Source organism: Salvelinus sp. IW2-2015, linkage group LG32 (assembly GCF_002910315.2).
Source record: "Salvelinus sp. IW2-2015 linkage group LG32, ASM291031v2, whole genome shotgun sequence".
NCBI classification, from domain to species: Eukaryota; Metazoa; Chordata; class Actinopteri; order Salmoniformes; family Salmonidae; genus Salvelinus; species Salvelinus sp. IW2-2015.
In genome coordinates this window covers 11,065,120-11,085,826 of record NC_036871.1, presented here as the reverse complement: position 1 = coordinate 11,085,826, position 20,707 = coordinate 11,065,120, and the positions used below count along the sequence as shown (strand labels likewise).

The window sequence follows — 20,707 nt, the reverse complement described above, 5'->3', positions numbered from 1 at the left end:
TTTTTCTCATTTTGTCTGTCATAGTTGAAGTGTACCTATGATGAAAATTACAGGCCTCTTTCATCTTTTTAAGTGGGAGAACTTGCACAATTGGTGGCTGACTAAATACTTTTTTGCCCCACTGTATGTTTTCATCTTTGAATCTATACTGAACAAAAATATAAACACAACAATGCAACATTTTCAAAGGTTTTGCTGAGTCACAGTTCATATAAGGAAATCAGTCAATTTAAATAAATGAGGCCCTAATTTATGGATTTCACATGACTGGGCAGGGGTGTAGCCATGGGTGGGCCGGGCTGCTAAGTGGGTGCGCCTATGCCCTTCCAGGCCCACCCATGACTGCACCTACTGGGGAGCCAGGCCCAGGCAATCAGAATTAGTTTATCCCCACAAAAGGGCTTTAATACAGATAGAAATACTCTTCAGTTTCTTTAGCTGTCCAGGTGGCTGGTCTCAGACGATCCCGCAGGTGAAGAAGCCAGATGCGGAGGTCCTTGACTGGCGTGGTTACACATGGTCTGCGGTTGTAAGACTGGTTGGATGTACTGCCAGATTCTCTAAAATGATATTGGAGGCGGCTTATAGGAGAGATATGAACATTACATTCTCTGACAACAGCTCTGGTGGACATTCCTGCAGTCAGCATGAGCATTGCACGCTCCCTCAAAACGTGTGGCATCTGTGCATTCGTGAGACAAAACTGCACATTTTAAAGTGGCCTTTTATTGTCCCAGCACAAGGTGTACCTGTGTAATAATCATGCTGTTTAATCATCTTTTTGATATGCCACCCTTTTCAGATGGATGGATTATCTTGGCAAAGGAGAAATGCTCACAAACAGGGATGTAAACCCATTTGTGCACAACTTTGAGGAGAAATAAGCCTCTTTGGTGTGTAATGGAAATTTCTGTGATTTTTTATTTCAGCTCATGAGACATGGGACAACACTTTACATGTTGCTTTATATTTTTGTTCAGTGTATAAAGCCTATAGCAAGCGAATCATCTTGCAGCTCACTGTCATAATATTATGGATAAGATGTACTATCCATGTACGTGCATAAGAAAAAGTGATTGTGGCATCTGCTAACAATAGTGATTACATCTAGTGAAGTCGTCTGGTCCTTATCACACAGCATAACTATTTTAACGGCCTGTGTGGCTGGCTGGCAGTAAGTGTGAAGGGTGTGCGGGTTGACTGCTGATCCACTTGAGTACACACAAGGAGTGGCTGACCAAACATAGACTCTATACTTCAAGTTGGCTTGGTTTCTTTGACCTCTTCAAAGTGAAGGTAAGCAAGCTTGACTATGCAATAAAAGCTCCATGGTGAAGAGTGGACAAACTTTGACGCTCTAGGAGGGTATTTGCAATTTTAACCGATGAAAGTTCTCAACAAAGCAAAGAGGTTGTGACTGAGTGCCATGTTTGAAAAATGAATGTTCAGAAACGCTGTCTTCTCCTATCCTTGTACGACCATCCTGATCTCATGAGCTCACATTCTGTGTAGAAAACAGAATGTAAGTCTCGCAAGATCAGGATGGTTTGTACGATACTAGTTATTTCCCAGATGGAATAGATTTTCAGTATCATTGGAGAAATTCACATTTAACCTGTGTTGTTTGGAGACAGCACAAGGTGCACCTGTGTAATGATCATGCTGTTTAATCTCTTTTTGATATGCCACCCTTTTCAGATGGATGGATTATCTTGGCAAAGGAGAAATGCTCACAAACAGGGATGTAAACACTTTGTGCACAACTTTGGAGAGAAATATGGTCCCTGCTTCTCCAAAATAACATATTTATTAGATCACTAAACTTGTGACCTCACAACAAATTCCTTAGCTTAGAGGTTTCATTTACATGCGTGTTGAAGACTCAGAGCCTGGTTCCTCTCTAGGTTCCTACATTCTACGTTCCTGCCTTTCTAGGGAGTTTTTCTTAGCCGCCGTGCTTCTACATCTGCATTGCTTCCTGTTTGGGGTTTTAGGCTGGGTTTCTGAATAGCACTTTGTGCCATCTGCTGATGTAAAAAGGATAAAGTTCATGTATGCCTCAGAACAATACAAAAGAACTCCATACAGGCACTAAATAATTTAACTTCTGTGCCACACAGTGGTCAAGTAGCACACTGACATTTCATTTGGCCTTGATTCAAGGATGGACAAAGTGCTATCCTCAAACAAGTTATACTGTAAGCATATAGCCATCAATATTCTATATGGTCAATTTCAGTCACATTTCAATTACTGGTAGATAGACACATTTTGTACTTGGTGGTTAGGGAGAGGAATTTAAGCAGAGCACCTTTAATAAATAATGGAGCCATAAAACCATTACCGTTTTTTCTTCTGGTCTTCGTTCATCAGTAGAGTTTAAAAATCGTGTCATCACAAACTTTCGCACACTGAACACACCCCTTTTGTTTAATCGCAAACGCTGTTTTGGCATCAGTGGAATCAAAGGGCACAGCGCAGTTGGATCTTCAATTCATCCCCGACGGAGTTTTACAAAGAAAAGAGAGAGTGAAAACTCGCTGTTGGATGGATTAATTGGTGATTCGTCTTTTTATTTGTCAACGCACCCTCAATTACTCCAGCCAAGCTCTGACAGGTAGGTCGTTATAACTGTTCTTGTTGCAACCGTTTTTACCTAAACTATTAGTTCTCAATATAAATAGTATGTTCTTTATATAGAATCAACAGTCAACAAGTTAAGATAGGTAATTATTATATATTTTGATATAGGTCAACCAGGTGAAATAGTGTTGCCTATTTGACTCTCCATTAAAATAACAAAATGCATCGATCTCGTTAATTCATTGAATTATACACTTTTCCCCCACAAAGATGATCGCTTCTCATGATCACATGATTAACATCCTCTCACTGTAGCCTAACTTTTAAGCAATTCTGATGGGTTTTTAATTATTAAAGCCCCCATGCAGTCTTTGTAATTTTATTTTTAAATCATCACTTTATGTCTAATAAATCAATTTGTGTGCTTATTTAATGAAAATAACTCTAAAATATATATATATTTTTTTATCATTTATTTCCCTGAGCCTCCTTTTGGCACTTGAAATGCTCAGTCTGATCATGTGGGCATTAGGAAACAAATGTGAAGATATTTACATACACATATGATGGTCTGAGCCCACCCCTTACCCAACTGAACAGTCATTGGTCTATTACAGAGTCATACAGTTTAAGTCGGAAGTTTACATACACTTAGATTGGAGTCATTAAAACTCGTTTTTCAACCACCCCACAAATGTCTTGTTAACAAACTATTGTTTTGGCAAGTCGGTTGACACAAGTAATTTTTCCAACAATTGTTTACAGAATAGATTATTTCACTTATAATTCACTGTATTACGATTCCAGTGGGTCAGAAATTTACATACACTAAATTGACTGTGCCTTTAAACAGCTTGGAAAATTCCAGAAAATTATGTCATGGTTTTAGAAGCTTCTGACAGGGTAATTTACATAATTTGAGTCAATTGGAGGTGTACCTGAGGATATATTTCAAGGCCAATCTTCAAACTTAGTGCCTCTTTGCTTGACATAATGGGAAAATCAAAAAAATTGTAGACCCCCACAAGTCTAGTTCATCCTTGGGAGCAATTTCCAAATGCCTGGAGGTACCACATTCATCTGTACAAACAATAGTACGCAAGTATAAACACCATGGGACCACGCAGACGTCATACCTCTCAGGAAGGAGACACGTTCTGTCTCCTAGAGATGAACGTACTTTGGTGCGAAAAGTGCAAATCAATCCCAGAACAACAGCAAAGAACCKTGTGAAGATGCTGGAGGAAACAGGTACAAAAGTATCTATATCCAAAGTAAAACGAGTCCTATATCGACATAACCTGAAAGGCCACTCAGCAAGGAAGAAGCCACTGCTCCAACACCGCCATAAAAATGCCAGACTACGGCTTGCAACTGCACATGGGGACAAAGATCGTACTTTTGGAGAAATGTCCTCTGGTCTGATGAAACAAAAATAGAACTGTTTGGCCATAATGACCATCGTTATATGTGGAGGAAAAAGGGGGATGCTTGCAAGCCGAAGAACACCATCCCAACCGTGAAGCACAGGGGTGGCAGCATCATGTTGTGGGGGTGCTTTGCTGCAGGAGGCACTGGTGCACTTCACAAAATAGATGGCATCATGAGGCAGGAATATGATGTGGATATATTGAAGCAACATCTCAAGACATCAGTCAGGAAGTTAAAGCTTGGTCGCAAATGGGTCTTCCAAATGGACAATGACCCCAAGCATACTTCCAAAGTTGTGGCAAAATGGCTTAAGGACATCAAAGTCAAGGTATTGGAGTGGCCATCACAAAGTCCTGACGTCAATCCTATAGAAAATTTGTGGCCAGAACTGAAAAAGTGTGTGTGAGCAAGGAGGCCTACAAACCTGACTCAGTTACACCAGCTCTGTCAGGAGGAATTCACCCAACTTATTGTGGGAAGCTTGTTGAAGGCTACCTGAAACGTTTGACCCAAGTTAAACAATTTAAAGGCAATGCTACCAAATACTAATTGAGTTTATGTAAACTTCTGACCCACTGGGAATGTGATGAAAGAAACAAAAGCTGAAAAAAATTATTCTCTCTACTATTATTCTGACATTTCACATTCTTAAAATAAAATGGTGATCCTAACAGACCTAAGACAGGGAATTTTCACTAGGATTAAATGTCAGGAATTGCAATGGCTGTGGAGGAGAAAGTGGCGATCTCTGATCTCTGAAAGTGGCCCAACTCTCTATACAGTACATGGCTCTGGTTTATTATAGTCAGTTCACATTGTGACGTCATGATGTGGGCCAAAAGTTCCATCCCACCTGAGCAGGCTGAAATTACAGGATTTTTTTCTAACAGCTCTTACACAAAAAGGACATAATCATCATTTTCAGAATTTCAGGGTGTCATTTTCGACCTCATGGTGTAGAAATATACTTTTTAAAAGGCAGACGCTACGAATACAACATTTTCCCCCCACTGTCAATTCAACATCGATCTATTCCTTGTTGGTTCAACATAATTTCATTGCAACGACGTGGAAACAACAGTAATTTAACCATTGTGTGCCCAGTGGGTAAGGATCCGAATGTGTTATTTTACACACACATTCAAGTTTCTGTTTTTACTCTATGCTTTACTCACCCTCTTCTGAACCGTCAACCAATTTGATGGACATTGATGTATGATGTAGCCTATGTTTCTGCCTCCTATTTCTGAACAGCTGAARTAAAAACTTGGTGGCGATTTGAATGAACATTCCCCCAAAATATACAGTACCAGTCAAATGTTTTGGACACACCTACTCATTCAAGGGTTTTTCTGAATTTTTCTATTTTCTACATTGTATTATAATAGTGAAGACATCAAAACTATGAAATAACACATTTGGAATCATGTAGTAACCAAAAAAGTGTTAATCAAATACAAATATATTTTATATTTGAGATTCTGACCAGGTGAATCCAGGTAAAAGCTGTGATCCCTTATTGATGTCACCTGTTAAATCCACTTAAATCGGTGTAGATGAAGGGGAGGAGTCAGGTTAAAGAATGATTTTTAAGCCTTGAGATATGGATTGTGTATGTGTGCCATTCAGAAGGTGAAAGGGCTAGACAAAAGATTTACAGGATATGGCAGTAGGTGCCAGGCATACCGGTTTGTGTCAAAAACCGTAACGCTGCTGGGTTTTTCACACTCAACAGTTTCCTCTGTGTATCAAGAATGGTCCACCACCCAAAGGACATCCAGCCAACTTGACACAACTGTGGGAAGCATTGGAGTCAACATGGGCCAGCATCTCTGTGGAACGCTTTCGACACCTTGTAGAGTCCATGACGAATTGAGGCTGAGGGCAAAAGGGGGGGTGCAACTCAGTATTAGGAAGGTGTTCCTGTTTGGTGTACTCAGTTTCTAGTTTGCCTAAATAGCTGCATGCAAGCTAACTCCCCTCCTGAACAAAATAACATGAAATCGCTAGACTGCCTGTTGTGTCGCGCCTATGTTTGCTTTCATTACTGTTACGACAGACTAAGAACTACGTTTGTTCGAACAGCGGCAGCGGAGTCACAGAGTGAGCGAGCACTGAGCAGCAACTGAAAGGATCGGAGGGGGAAGTGCGCAGCGGAGGGGGAAGCATGCAGATGATCGTGCGCATGAAAAAAATCCAGAACCACATCCACTCTGATAATTTTGGGGGGGAAAATCACGATTTAACTGCACTGCCCCTTTAAATCAAAGACGCCTGCAAAACAGAACATTATTATTGTGTTATTATATTATTATTATATTATTATTATTATTATTATATATTATTATTATGCAAAACAGAACATATTACCTGGGTCGCTCCACGAAATTAGTCAATTTTGGGCAGTGTAACTTAGTAAAAAACGTTTGATTTCAACAAATTTTAGCATTCTGTGATGAAGAGCACATGTTCAGCTTAATAAAATACATGTTTTCCTATTAGGTAAGTACTTATTAGGTGCCAATTAAAGTAACAGGGTTGATGATTTCATCTTAAATCAGCCATAAATCCCCTTGTGACAGGGGGAATGGAAGCTTGTTGTGTATAACAGGGAGGGACAATTGAATCACTAATCACATGAAATAATGAATAATTGAATCCCTAATCACATTAAATAAATAATAATTGAATCACTAAATCACATGTAATAAATAATAATCTTCAGAAGTTACTTTGCAAAAGCAACAAAATAACGAGGGCTTTACAATGATGGTGACAACTTGGAGACATAGAGTCACATAGAGTGCACAGAGGGACATGTCAAAAGGCTGAATCTTGGCACTTAAGCAAGTCTTTATATTAAAAATCAGATTTATTGAATTTATTGAATCTTCATTTAATATAACAGGCTTTTACAATTCATTACTGGTGTACAATTTCTACTTATAATATCAAAAGGGACTCATTTCGTGGAATGACAGAAGTCTATTGCTGGTACAACACATATTACCTGCTATGTCAACATTATCGTAAAGATGACACAAAAATGTTATCTGATTAAGAAACATTCAGAGCATAATCACACTGTCAGACTGACATCCACGATTCACAAATTCAACTCAAATCAATTATATATCATTAAGCCATCATTAATCCCTCTTCACACCTTCATCCAGCATGGACCTCCTGCCAGGTCTGTGGAGGCATGAGTACTGGCTGCCTCCTGGGATCACCTGGAGAGACATGGAGCAGATGCAGGAGTGTCCGCGACCCCGTGACCTGCTGTTCGCCTTGCCTCTGGCTCTAGGGTTCATTGTCCTCCGTCTAGTATTTGACAGGTAACTTTTTTGGAACTACTGTATGGACCACATCTTGGATACGATCTTCATTTGCAACAATACTTTGGCCAGTAATCAACAAGAATGTGTGTCTGAAATATGATTCAGTGACATGTAAAAAGGGGAAGATTCAACTCACACAATGGAACAATCTGATTGTACAGAAATGTGAAACTGCACCATTTCACTGAAATCAAGTGAACGGGTGAAAATGTTTGAGTAATGGCATCAAGTATTTTTATAGTTGAAGAATAGCATGATTTTTCCACAGTGTGACTGTTCCGCAGCACGGGTTTGATTGAATTCTTGATGAAGTCTTGTCATGCAACATCACCCGACAACAAACAGTAGCAGTGAAATGAAATCCGCATAGGTCGAGGCTGTATTGTTGGTTGCCCTGCTCTGTATGCCTGCAGGTGCTTTGGCGGGTGTTGTTGGCGGTAGCGTAGGACAGTTGGGAATAGTAGAGGGAGCAGGTGTCAGCACTTTGCTGAAAGAGAGAGCAGCAGCAGGTAGAGCGGAGAGAGGGTGGGCTCTGTTGCTACAGCAGCCGTTTCCCACGGTAACCCGACTGATCCCCGTAAGCTTTCTCTGGCCTAATAAATGGCTTAAAGAGGTTATTACAGCAAAACAGAGACAAGTTTTAAGTTAAAGTTTTATTCGTCATACGTACAGGACACACAATAATAATAATAAAAGACGAGCACAGATATTCTGTATAGCACAGACACACACACATCATGTATAGATTATCAAAGAACTATAGAAACACACCTATTGTCATGTTGTCATTAGTATTACTACACTTCTTGCTGTGAAGATCAACATTTGCGCTTATGTTTTCCTCACGGCTAGGGTTGTGGCTCCCCCTTTGGGCAGATGTGTGGGGTTGAGGAACAGACTACGCATGGCTGTCGCTCCCTCCACGAAGCTTGAGTCATTCTACACCCAACAAAACCGACATCCATCTCAGGTTAGTGTCAGAGACATCAAACTCTGATAATAGTATGTGCCGGTCTTGATCTCTTACGTCAACATAGCTGCTGGAAGTGTTTGCACTGTGGGAATGGAAGGCTGACGGGGACATGCCTGCTATGATAGTGAAATAGATAACGCACAAGCATCCTGGTCTACAAGTTCCTGGAAAATGTTGATACAGCGCATAACCACAGAATTAAGTTACTGTGTAACTACATTGGAATAGTAACAGATTACAAATAGGTTTGGACATATTGGACGAATAAATAATTACCTTTAGCGAGAGCTGTAGTATATTTACAGCTGTAGTAATGTTCTGTCTATATCCCTTCATTTTTAGAGTGATATCATCAGTCTAATGGCACAATGTGACAAAACCCAGAGACAAATTGAGACCTGGTTCCGTCACCGCAGAAACCAAGACAGGCCCAGCTACACCAAGAGGTTCTGCGAGGCTTGGTAAGTCCCGTCTTGACTAAGCAAACGGTTTTTGCCCTTTCATTTAGCTTCATTCACTTGTATGACCATTTTTTTTCAATAATTTAACCTTCATTTAACCAGTCAGTTGAGAACAAAGTCTTGTTTATTTACAATGAAGACCTGGTTATCCAGAAAAGGACTGTAAAATTCAATGATGTTTGATGTCATTCCATTTTCATGTTGCCAATGCAGCTCTAGTTGTAAGACTGTAAGGGGCAATTCCACCACTTTTCAACATCATTTTCATTATCTCCAGCACAATACCAGTGTCTACATATGTGAAAATGGCACATTTTTACCTTTTGTAGAAAAAAAAAATTAAGTTAAAAAGTTCTACCCTATGACTTTATATATATTTTTTAAATCACTGTTTAATTAATTTTAATCCTACCCTTTGAGGAACTTTCCTATCTTTTTAACCACAGATAATAGAAACACGCTGTTTTTACATACAATACCAGTCAAAAAGTTTTAAACAAATCAAAATAGATTTTATTTGTGAGATTCTTCAAAGTAACCACCCTTTGCCATGATGACAGCTTTGCGCACACTCTTGGCATTCTAAACCAGCTTCATGAGGTAGTAGCCTGGAATGAATTTCCATTAACAGGTGTGCCTTATTGAAAGTTAATTTGTGGAATTTCTTTCCTTCTTAATGCGTTTGAGCCAATCAGTTGTGTTGTGACAAGGTAGGGGTGGTATACAGAAGATAGCCCTATTTGGTAAAGACAAAGTCCATATTATGGCAAGAACAGCTCAAATAAGCAAAGAGAAATGACGGTCCATCATTACTTTAAGACATAAATTCGGAAAATGTCAAGAACTTTGAAAGTTTCTTCAAGTGCAGTCACAAAAACCATCAAGTGCTATGATGAAACTGGCTCTCATGAGGACCGCCACACGAAAGCAAGACCCAGAGTTACCTCTGCTGCAGAGGATAAGTTCATTAGATTTGCCAGCCTCAGAAATTGCAGCCCAAATAAATGCTTCACAGAGTTCAAGTAACAGACACAGCTCAACATCAACTGTTCAGAGGTGACTGCGTGAATCGGGCCTTTGTGGTCGAATTGCTGCAAAGAATCCACTACTAAAGGACACCAATAAGAAGAAGAGACGTGCTTGGGCCAAGAAATATGAGCAAGGGACATTAGACCGGTGGAAATCTGTCCTTTGGTCTGATGAGTCCAAATTTGAGATTTTTGGTACCAACCGCCGTGTCTTTGTGAGACGCAGAGTAGGTGAACGAATGATCTCTGCATGTGTGGTTCCCACCGTGAAGCATGGAGGAGGAGGTGTGATGGTGTGGGGGTGCTTTGCTGGTGACACGGTCTGTGATTTATTTAGAATTCAAGGCACACTTAACCAGCATGGCTACCACAGCATTCTGCTGCGATACGACATCCCATCTGGTTTGTGCTTAGTGGGACTATCATTTGTTTTTCAACAGGACAATGACCCAAAACACACCTCCAGGCTGTGTAAGGGCAATTTGACCAAGGAGAGTGATTGAGTGCTGCATCAGATGACCTGGCCTCCACAATCACACGACCTCAACCCAATTGCGATGGTTTGGGATGAGTTGGACCGCAGAGTGAAGGAAAAGCAACCAACAAGTGCTCAGCATATGTGGGAACTCCTTCAAGACTGTTGGAAAAGCATTCCCCATGAAGCTGGTTAAGAGAATGGCAAGAGTGTGCAAAGCTGTCATCAAGGCAAAGGGTGGCTACTTGAAGAATCTAAAATCTAAAATATATTTCTATTTGTTTAACACTTGTTTGGTTACTACATGATTCCATGTGTATTATTGCATAGTTTTGATGTCTTCACTATTATTCTACAATGTGGAAAATAGTAAATATAAAGAAAAACCCTTGAATGAGTAGGTTTGTCCAAACATTTGACTGGTACTTTATGTAGACACTGGTTTGGTGCTGGATATGATGAATATGAGGTTGAAAAGTGGGGGACTTGCCCTTTAAATTGTAACTAAAACCTGTGTCATTTTGCAGTTGGAGGTTTTTCTTCTACCTCATAGCTTTCCTAGCTGGACTCGCAACTTTGATCAATGTGGGTATTAGTATGAACCAAAACCCTTCAGACCTGCATTCAAATACATGTGTATTTGATTATGTGTAATTTATATACTTATTTATTTGTATTTGAGTATTTTCAAATAATGTGGCCCGAATCAACTACATCTGTTGGAAGTATTTTCAATTACTTTCCAATAAACAGCCGACTATCTGAAAGAATTTTCAAATACTTATTTCCAAATATATTATTTCAATACCAAACAGACCTGGTTCAAATGCATGGGAGTATATAAATATTTGTGTATTTGAGTATTTTCAAATAACCGCCATTACTTTCCAAGTCTATTTCCAAATACATTCTAATATCAAATCAAATATATATATTTTTTTATAAAACAAATATATAACTACTTGTGTTTTCAAATACAAAATACCAAAATACTTACTTCCACATGTATTTGAAAGTAATTGAAATACCCTAAATAGTTTTTGAACCCAGGTCTGTTCAGGTCACATGGGCTTCATCTCCATGAGAAACTTGTTTATTCCGACCTCCTTTCCCTTTAGAAATCCTGGTTTTGGGACCAGAGAGAATGCTGGACAGGATATCCACAACAAGTAAGCTCACATGTTCTGTTTTCCCTTCAATCCATGTCTATACCCTCTACATTTATAACCATATAGCTTTTAACTTAGAGAGCACAAATATGTATATGCCTTCAGAAAGTATTCACACCCCTTGACTTTTTCCACATTTTGTTGTGTTACAAATTTAATTGTATTTTTTGTGTTACTGATCTACACAAAATACTCTAATGTCAAGTGGAAGAAAAATTCACTAATATAGATAAGTATTCAAACCCTCTGTGTAACGGCTTTCTTCCTGGGATGAATGAGAGGACCAAAATGCAGCGCGGTTAGTGTTCAACATGTTTAATGTGACGATACACGGTGAACATTTAACAAATAACAAAAGTGAAAGCCGAGACAGTCCTATCTGGTGCAGAACACAAACACAGAGACAGGAAACAATCACCCAACAAAATCCCAACACCAAACAAGCCTCCTATATATGATTCTCAATCAGGGACAACGATTACCAGCTGCCTCTGATTGAGAACCATATTAGGCTGGACACAGAAACAGACAAACTAGACACACAACATAGAATTCCCACCCAGCTCACGTCCTGACCAACACTAAACAAGCAAAACACATAATAACTCTGGTCAGGACGTTACACTCTGAGTCAAACCCCCTCTCCCCTGTAACTATTCCCCAGGTCGTTGCTGTAAATGAGAACTTGTTCTCAGTCAACTTACCTGGTAAAATAACAGATAAATAAATTAATTAAATTAAAAATACATGTTAGAATCACCTTTGGCAGCGATTACAGTTGTGAGTCTTTCTGGGTGAGTCTCTAAGAGCTTTCCACATGTGGATTGTGCAATATTTGCCCATTCTTTTTTAAATTCTTCAAGCTCTGTTAAATTGGTTGTTGATCAATGCTAGACAGCTATTTTCATGTCTTGCCATAGATTTTCAAGTCGCTTTAAGTGAACTTTAAGTGAAACTAACTACTGTAGGCCACTCAGGAACATTCAACGTCGTCTTGGTAAGCAACTCCAGTGTATATTTGGCCTTGTGTTTTAGGTTATTGTCCTGCTGAAAGGTGAATTTGTCTACCAGTATCTGTTGGAAAGTAGACTGAAACAGGTTTTCCTCTAGGATTTTATCCTAAAAATGTATCTAGTCCTTGCTAAGCATACCCATAACATGATGCAGCCACCACCATGCTTTAAAATATGAAGAGTGGTACTGAGTCATGTGTTGTGTTATATTTTCCCCAAACATCAAATTTTTTGCAGTTTTACTTTGGTGCCTATTGCATGTTTTGGAATATTTGTATTCTGTACAGGCTTCCTTCTTTTCACTCTGTCATTTAGGTTAGTATTGTGGAGTAACTACAATGTTGTTGATCCATCCTCAGTTTTCTCGTAACACAGCCATTAAACACTGTAACTGTTTTAAAGTCACCCGGCCTCATGGTGAAATCCCTGAGCGGTGTCCTTCCTCTCCGGCAACTGAGTTAGGAAGGACGCCTGTATCTTTGTAGTGACTGGGTGTATTGATACACCATCCAAAGTGAGATTAATAACCTCACCATACTCAAAGGAAAATTAAATGTCTGCTTTTTGATTTTTACCCATCTACCAATAGGTGCCCCTCTTTATGAGGCATTGGAAAACCTCCCTGTTCTTTGTGGTTGAATCTGTGGTTGAAATTCACTGCTTGACTGAGGGACCTTACAGATAATTGTATGTTTGGGGTACAGAGATGAGGTAGTCATTAAAAAATCATGTTAAACACTAGTATTGCACACAGAGTGAGTACATGCAACTGATTATGTGACTTGTTAAAGGGACACTTCGGGATGTTGGCATTTGGGCCCTTTTTCTACTTCCCCAAAGTCATATCAACTTTTGGAAACCATTTTTATGTCTCTGTGTCCAGTATTAAGGAAGTTAGAGGTAGTTTTGCGAGCCAATGGTAACTAGCGTTAGAGCAATGACTGGAAGACTGGAAGTCTATGGGTATCTCCTAGCAGCTAGCAAATACCAATACACTTCCAATTATTGCGCTAATGCTAGCTAGTAATTGCGCTAACGCTAGTTAGTAATTGCGCTAGCGCTAGTTAGCAACTTCTTTCAAACTGCACGCAGAGACATAAACATGGTATCCACACGTTCATCTGACTCTGGGGAAGTAAATAAAAAATCCTGAAGTATCGACTTAAGTACATTTTTACTCCTGAACTTATTTAGGCTTGACATAACAAAGAGGTTGAATATTTATTGATTTCAGAAATTTATTAATTTGAAAAAATGACAAAAACCATCATTCCACTTTGACGTTATGGGGTATTGTGTGACATAAAATCTAAATTCATTCCATTTTAAATTCAGGTTGTGACACAACAAAATATGGAAAAAGTTTTAGGGGTGTGAATAATTTCTGAAGGCACTGTACTTTTCTGTACTGTACTGTTTTTGTCCCTTGAGTGTACATGACATACTGTAGGCTTAACCTTATACCAACAATGATATGACCTACTACTGTTAGATCCTGTCCATACTGTATCTCTGGCAATCAAAAACCAGGTGTTGGTATTTGGTGCATAGTCGTGATGGGACAAAACATCACTGGCCCTACCTAAGTATGAGGATGTACAGTATGGTTCATTATGGAATTCCCACTCATTAATTTCCCCATTCATTTGGTGGTGGACAAAGACATTCCGCTCAAAACAATGGCTCATTGTCATCGGCAAAAATAACATTCTGCACACTTTAACTGTATAATCCCAAGTGTGCTTATTCAACTACTGTATATACCTTTTCTATTATGGTTCTAAAATCTTGTTTTTTGCAGATGAAAATGTATATTTTCCTTGATATTCAGCACCGGTACATAGCCAGTGGAAGTGCATATGTTACACCCAACCATAGTCATGCTGTAGGCTAACACTGTGTTTCCCTGTCCTCAAATAAAATCAAATACAATTTTATTTGTCACATACACATGGTTAGCAGATGTTAATGCGAGTGTAGCAAAATGCTTGTGCTTCTAGTTCCGACAATGCAGTAATATCTAACAAGTAATCTAACAAATTCACAACAACTACCTTATACACACCCAAATGTAAAGGGATGAATAAGAATATGTACATATAAATATATGGATGAGCGATGGCCGTGCGGCATAGGCAAGATGCAGTAGATGGTATAGAATACAGTATATACATATGAGATGAGTAATGTAGGATGTGTAAATCCTCTGCAGCCAATTGAGAGGGCCCACTTCTGGTACTACCAGCTGGAGCTGGGCTTCTACCTCTCCCTGCTTCTCTGTGTCTCTGTGGACGTCAAGAGAAAAGTAAGTCCCTTCATCTGCCTGCTCCTCACTTCCTGCCAGGACCATGATAATAAGCAGTCCCTATTTATCACACGTCCTAATAGAGAAGAGCAAGGATCAGGGTGGGACATTATTTGCGCTCCCTCATATTTCATACATGATCAGCTCTACTGGCTGTTCTGCTATTTAAAGATACTGTACATGTTACTTGTATTACGGATAATAATAGACTCAAAGACCTGTCAGGTGAATGGATAATCTACTTCAATGCTCACATTTCTTCCTCAGAGAAATAAAGGGTCAACAGGGTCTTTCAATGATTTAATCCCTGGTCTGATTAGTCATTGAGATCACGTTGAACAAATACGGTATAGTATTCTAAAGCAAAGCATTTGGTATTCCCCAGAAAGGTTTCTTCATTTTTGGATGTACAGTACATAAAGTCATACTTTTGACATTAGCTATCACATTACTCTACTTAGCTCTCTGATTTCTAGGATTTCAAGGAGCAGGTGATTCACCACATTGCCACAATCTTCCTGCTTGGTTTCTCCTACTGTTCCAACTATGTACGGATAGGTACTTTGGTGATGCTGCTTCACGACTCCTCTGACTTCCTCCTAGAGGTAAGAGCTGGATCACAGCCCAGCCAATCTCCCCATAAACATCAGTCTGTATTTCCTAAGATATTCAAAATCATGTATTTCACTTGGGACTGGTGAAAATGTACTGCACCTAAACAGGTTAGAGCTTGTCTGACGTGTTGAGAAAATGTGTCTCTTTTTTCCCCCACTGGTCTCACTATTTTTGCCATTGAGGTTCAATGAGGAACATAATGGTCAAATTAGCATGGCATGTCTTATGACTCACTAGCCCTGTTTACACCTGGTTCTAATTTGTGTCCTTTGTCCTGATCTTGTCCACATTCTGATTGTGCCCACATAGAATTGAAGTCAGAAGTTTACATACACTTAGGTTGGAGTCATTAAAACTTGTTTTTCAATCACTCCACAAATTTCTTGTTAACAAACTATAGTTTTGGCAAGTCGGTTAGGACATCTACTTTGTGCATGACACAAGTCGTTTTTACAACAACTGTTTACAGACAGATTATTTCACTTCTAATTCACTGTATCACATTTCCAGTGGGTCAGAAGTTTACATACACTAAGTTGACTGTGCCTTTAAACAGCTTGGAAAATTACAGAAAATTATGTCATGGCTTTAGAAGCTTCTGATAGGCTAATTGACATAATTTAAGTCAATTGGAGGTGTACCTGTGGTTGTATTTCAAGGCCTACCTTCAAATTCAGTGCATCTTTGCTTGACATCATGGGAAAATAAAAAGAATTCAGCCAAGACCTCAGAAAAAAAATTGTAGACCTCCACAAGTCTGGTTCATCCTTGGGAGCATTTTCCAAATGCCTGAAGGTACCACATTCATCTGTACAAACAATAGTACGCAAGTATAAACACCATGGGATCACGCAGCCGTCATACCGCTCAGGAAGGTGGCGCGTTCTGTCTCCTAGAGATGGACGTACTTTGGTGCGAAAAGTGCAAATCAATCTCAGAACAACAGCAAAGGCCCTTGTGAAGATGCTGGAGGAAACAGGTACAAAAGTATCTATATTCACAGTAAAACGAGTCCTATATCGACATAACCTGAATGGCCGCTCAGCAAGGAAGAAGCCACTGCACCAAAACCGCCATAGAAAAGCCAGACTACAGTTTGCAACTGCACATGGAGACAAAGATCGTACTTTTGGAGAAATGTCCTCTGGTCTGATGAAACAAAAATAGAACTGTTTGGCCATAATGACCATCGCTATTAGTGTGGAGGAAAAAGGGGGAGGATTGCAAGCCGAAGAACCACATCCCAACCCTGAAGCACTGGGGTGGCAGCATCATGTTGGGGGGTGCTTTGCTGCAGGAGGCACTGGTGCACTTCACAAAATAGATGGCATCATGAGGCAGGAAAATTATGTGGATATATTGAAGCAACATCTCAAGACATCAGTCAGGAAGTTAAAACTTGGTCGCAAATGGGTCTTCCAAATGGACAATGACCCCAAGCATACTTCCAAAGTTGTGGCAAAATGGCTTAAGGACAAAAAAATCTAGCTATTGGAGTCGCCATCACAAAGCCCTGACTTCAATCCTATAGAAAATTTGTGGGCAGAACTGAAAAAGCGTGTGCGAGCAAGGAGGCTTACAAACCAGACTCAGTTACATCAGCTCTGTCAGGAGGAATGGGCCAAAATTCACCCAACTTATTGTGGGAAGCTTGTGGAAGGCTACCCGAAGCGTTTGACCGAAGTTAAACAATTTAAAGGCAATGCTACCAAATACTAATTGAGTGTATGTGAACTTCTGACCCACTGGGAATGTGATGAAAGAAACAAAAGCTGAAATAAATAATTCTCTCTACTATTATTCTGACATTTTACATTCTTAAAATAAAGTGGTGATCCTAACTGACCTAAGACAGGGAATGTTTACTCAGATTAAATGTCAGGAATTTTGAAAAACTGAGTTTAAATGTATTTGGCTAAGGTGTATGTAAACTTCTGACTTCAACTGTATTTAGACAGGTGTAGACCATCAAAAGACACATTGTGATCTGATTGTGATCAGATCTTCCTGACCACCCCCGGAGAGAGTCAGACATGCATTGTGTCTGGATATCTTACAAGTGTAGACAGATATGGACAGAGAAACYATTTKAATTATAATTATTCCGCCCTCTAAAATTATTGACAGGTGGCACCATTGACTGGTTAAATCAATATGTGTCTTACAATAAGTAAATATTATTTTGAAAGAATAGCTGTAAAATAATTTGCATAAAGGAAGGGACCAGGAAATCTGGTCACAATCCAGACACAGTGGACGGATAACGGCCACGTTTTAATACCATGTGTAGACACATTTCTGGAAATGTGGGCACAATTAAAGAATGTAGACAASATCAGGACAAAGGMCCCATGTTAGCACCAGGTATAAACGAGGTTTCTTATTCATAGTCAGACATTAGTGTGACCTTGGTTTACCTGTAGTGCCAGGAATGTGAACCAGTCTGTCAATTATCATTCAATACCAATAGAGAGAGAATTCAAAAGACCAAAAGCTAAGTGTAATGCATTTTATGCACATTCATACATATTAGCCTCACCTAACTTATTCCAATAGAAACATATTTCAATGTTAGCATTTGTTTGCATTATGGATCCATCTTAGAATATCTTACTGTTTTTACAGTCTGCCAAGATGTTCAACTATGGCACGGGCTGGAGGAAGACGTGCGACACGTTGTTTGTCATTTTTGCTGCTGTCTTCCTGGTGACTCGCCTGGTGGTGTTTCCCAGCAAGTAAGACCAACTCAGTGGTGTCTTTTAGTTCTAAATGTTTTTTTCATGACATTATAATACAATTAACATTATCTGCATTTGTGAATTTATTCGTGTTGATAGTGAATGTTACACTACTTTTCATTGGTTACTTAATTGTATCAAAACGACTTTATTGGCCATCTAATCCACAACAATGTTTGTTGGAGCAACAATTTAATGAACAAAATGTCTTAGAATATAATGGTTTACAACTGGGATATATTGACTCTAATCATTGCATTACTTGCTTCCTCTTCCCCTCCCTGCCCTGATTTCTAGAATAATCCACACAACCCTTGTGTTGTCCATGGAAGTCTTTGAACCCTTTGCTGGCTACTACTTTTTCAACATTCTTCTGATGGTGCTACAAGCACTTCATGTCTTCTGGGCCGTGTTAATCCTACGGATGGCCAACAAGTTTCTATTCTTGGGCAAGGTGAGTATATGAGGTCACAAAATGTCCAGGAAACAAGTAGTCTATCACATGTTTCATGAGTCTTCATGATGTGTATCTTTTTGTGTCTTTAGCTGGATAAAGATGAACGCAGTGATGAAGAGAGTGAGGAGGAGGAGGATGACAAGGGAGAGGGGGAGGAGAAAGACGAAGAGGGGGAGTGTTGTTGGGAGAGAAGGAAAGATGCCCTGAACTCCAAACTGAAAATGCTGAGCAAAAGCTTTGTCTTAAACAACCTGACCAATCACAGAGCTGCTATTGTGAGCAAGATGCGCAAAGCGAGGTAGAATTATGAACCTAGACAGAGTGATTGTTTTCTGTCAACAATTAAGTTACATTATAGACCAGTTCGGATGGAGTACTTTTTCTCCATCTGGCCTCTATTCCTCTCCGCATAGTCTACTTGATAGCAATTGGTCTGCCTATTTCAGTCTTTTCAAGACTGGAAAACTCTGTATGAAAGAGACTTGCTTTCACATTTTGGCTACAGATTATTTGTTGAATTAAGAGATTCATGCTTCAGTATACTGAATGTTTGTTACAAAAAGGTTTGATATCTCTGTAGGAATTGTTTTGAGTGCAGTTTTTGTAAATGTAATTGTTTTGTAATTCAACATGTCGTTTTTCAACTATATAATTGTATTTCATGGTCAAGATTTATAATAGTGGGCTTATTGTGATGCTCCAGAGCTTTTGTATAATTTCAGCCAGTAATTTAGAAAGTATTGCTCAAGAGCCAAAACGGGTCCCCTAAAATTGTGCACAATGGTGTACTACGTCATCCAATTCGTACAATATGTTATGAATTTGTAAGTGATACATCTCTTCTCTTAACACGTATGGACCCAGAATCCAGCATCTGACCAATTACACAAGACTTTAGTTCTGGGTTTACCGAGGTTAGAGTAGGCTACACTGTTGTAAATGATAGGGCTATACAACAGCTGTAATGCAATTGCAGAAAAACAGATTTGACTCGTTTTGCATGGATCAAATGTTGTATCACCGAGTGTGATTGGTGTTCTTTTCGTTTGACCAATGTATGACTTTTTTTTACCAAGACATTGGTAAAAAGTATGATTTTGGAACAATACATGATTTAATTCACTGTAGTCCTGCTATGCTAACGCTTTGCGTTTTCAATATTTAATGATCTTTTGCATTGAATTGACTCAATTTACCTTTGGGCAGAGGGGTGCAGGTCATTGTGTCATAGCAAATGCTTGGCCTAATAGCGTCCTCTAAATGGTGAATAAACCTTCATCATTTTGGAATGTATAGGCCTACCTTCAGTAACTTTTGTCGTTTGGTTGAAACTTTTAATCATGTGAAATGCAGTGTATCAATTGTTGCATGACACAGAACTAGGGATAAGTGTGTGTTGTTGGTATGGTCCCACAGACGAGGCCTACCTGTTTTTAAAACCTCTACAGGATCGGTGGGTCCCCCATGGGACCGTTGAGCTAACGTCGGCTAATGTGATTAGCATGAGGTTGTAAGTAACAAGAACATTTCCCAGGACATCGACATATCTGATATTGGCAGAAAGCTTAAATTCTTGTTAATCTAACTGCACTGTCCAATTTACAGTAGCTATTACAGTGAAAGAATACCATGCTATTGTTTGAGGAGAGTGCACAGTTATGAACTTGAAAATGTATTAATAAACCATTTAGGCACATTTGGGCAGTCTTGATACAAAAGCTTGAACAGAAATGCAGTGGTTCATTGGATCAGTCTAAAACTTTACACATACACTGCTGCCATCTAGTGGCCAAAATCTAAATTGCACCCGGGCTGGCATAATACATTATGGCCTTTCCCTCGCATTTCAAAGATAATGTATTATCTTTTACCAGATCTAATGTGTTATATTCTCCTACATTCATGTAACATTTCCACAAACTTCAAAGTGTTTCATTTCAAATGGTATCAAGAATATGCATATCCTTGCTTCAGGTCCTGAGCTACAGGCAACTGTTTTTGGTGAACTCAGTCGGGGTCTCAACCTACTGTCGAGAGTTAGAATAGTGTAATAGAATACGCAAGGTGCAATTTCAAAATTTGGTTGCGCATCATGCAACAGCAGTAACGATTTTATTG

At 39.3% G+C, this 20,707-nt stretch overlaps 1 protein-coding gene across 1 annotated transcript; it reads left to right on the top strand.

Annotated features, from left to right (window-relative positions):
• Positions 1–2,458: 2,458 nt before the first annotated feature.
• Positions 2,459–20,285, top strand: LOC111956364 (ceramide synthase 2-like). Its single transcript, XM_023976822.2, has 11 exons — positions 2,459–2,617; positions 7,191–7,352; positions 8,208–8,325; positions 8,671–8,789; positions 10,820–10,877; positions 11,411–11,461; positions 14,687–14,779; positions 15,256–15,384; positions 18,020–18,129; positions 18,430–18,586; positions 18,679–20,285. The coding sequence occupies exons 2-11, from the start codon at positions 7,192–7,194 to the stop codon at positions 18,889–18,891; spliced, it is 1,209 nt and encodes a 402-aa protein (XP_023832590.1). The 5' UTR covers positions 2,459–2,617; position 7,191; the 3' UTR covers positions 18,892–20,285.
• Positions 20,286–20,707: the final 422 nt, after the last annotated feature.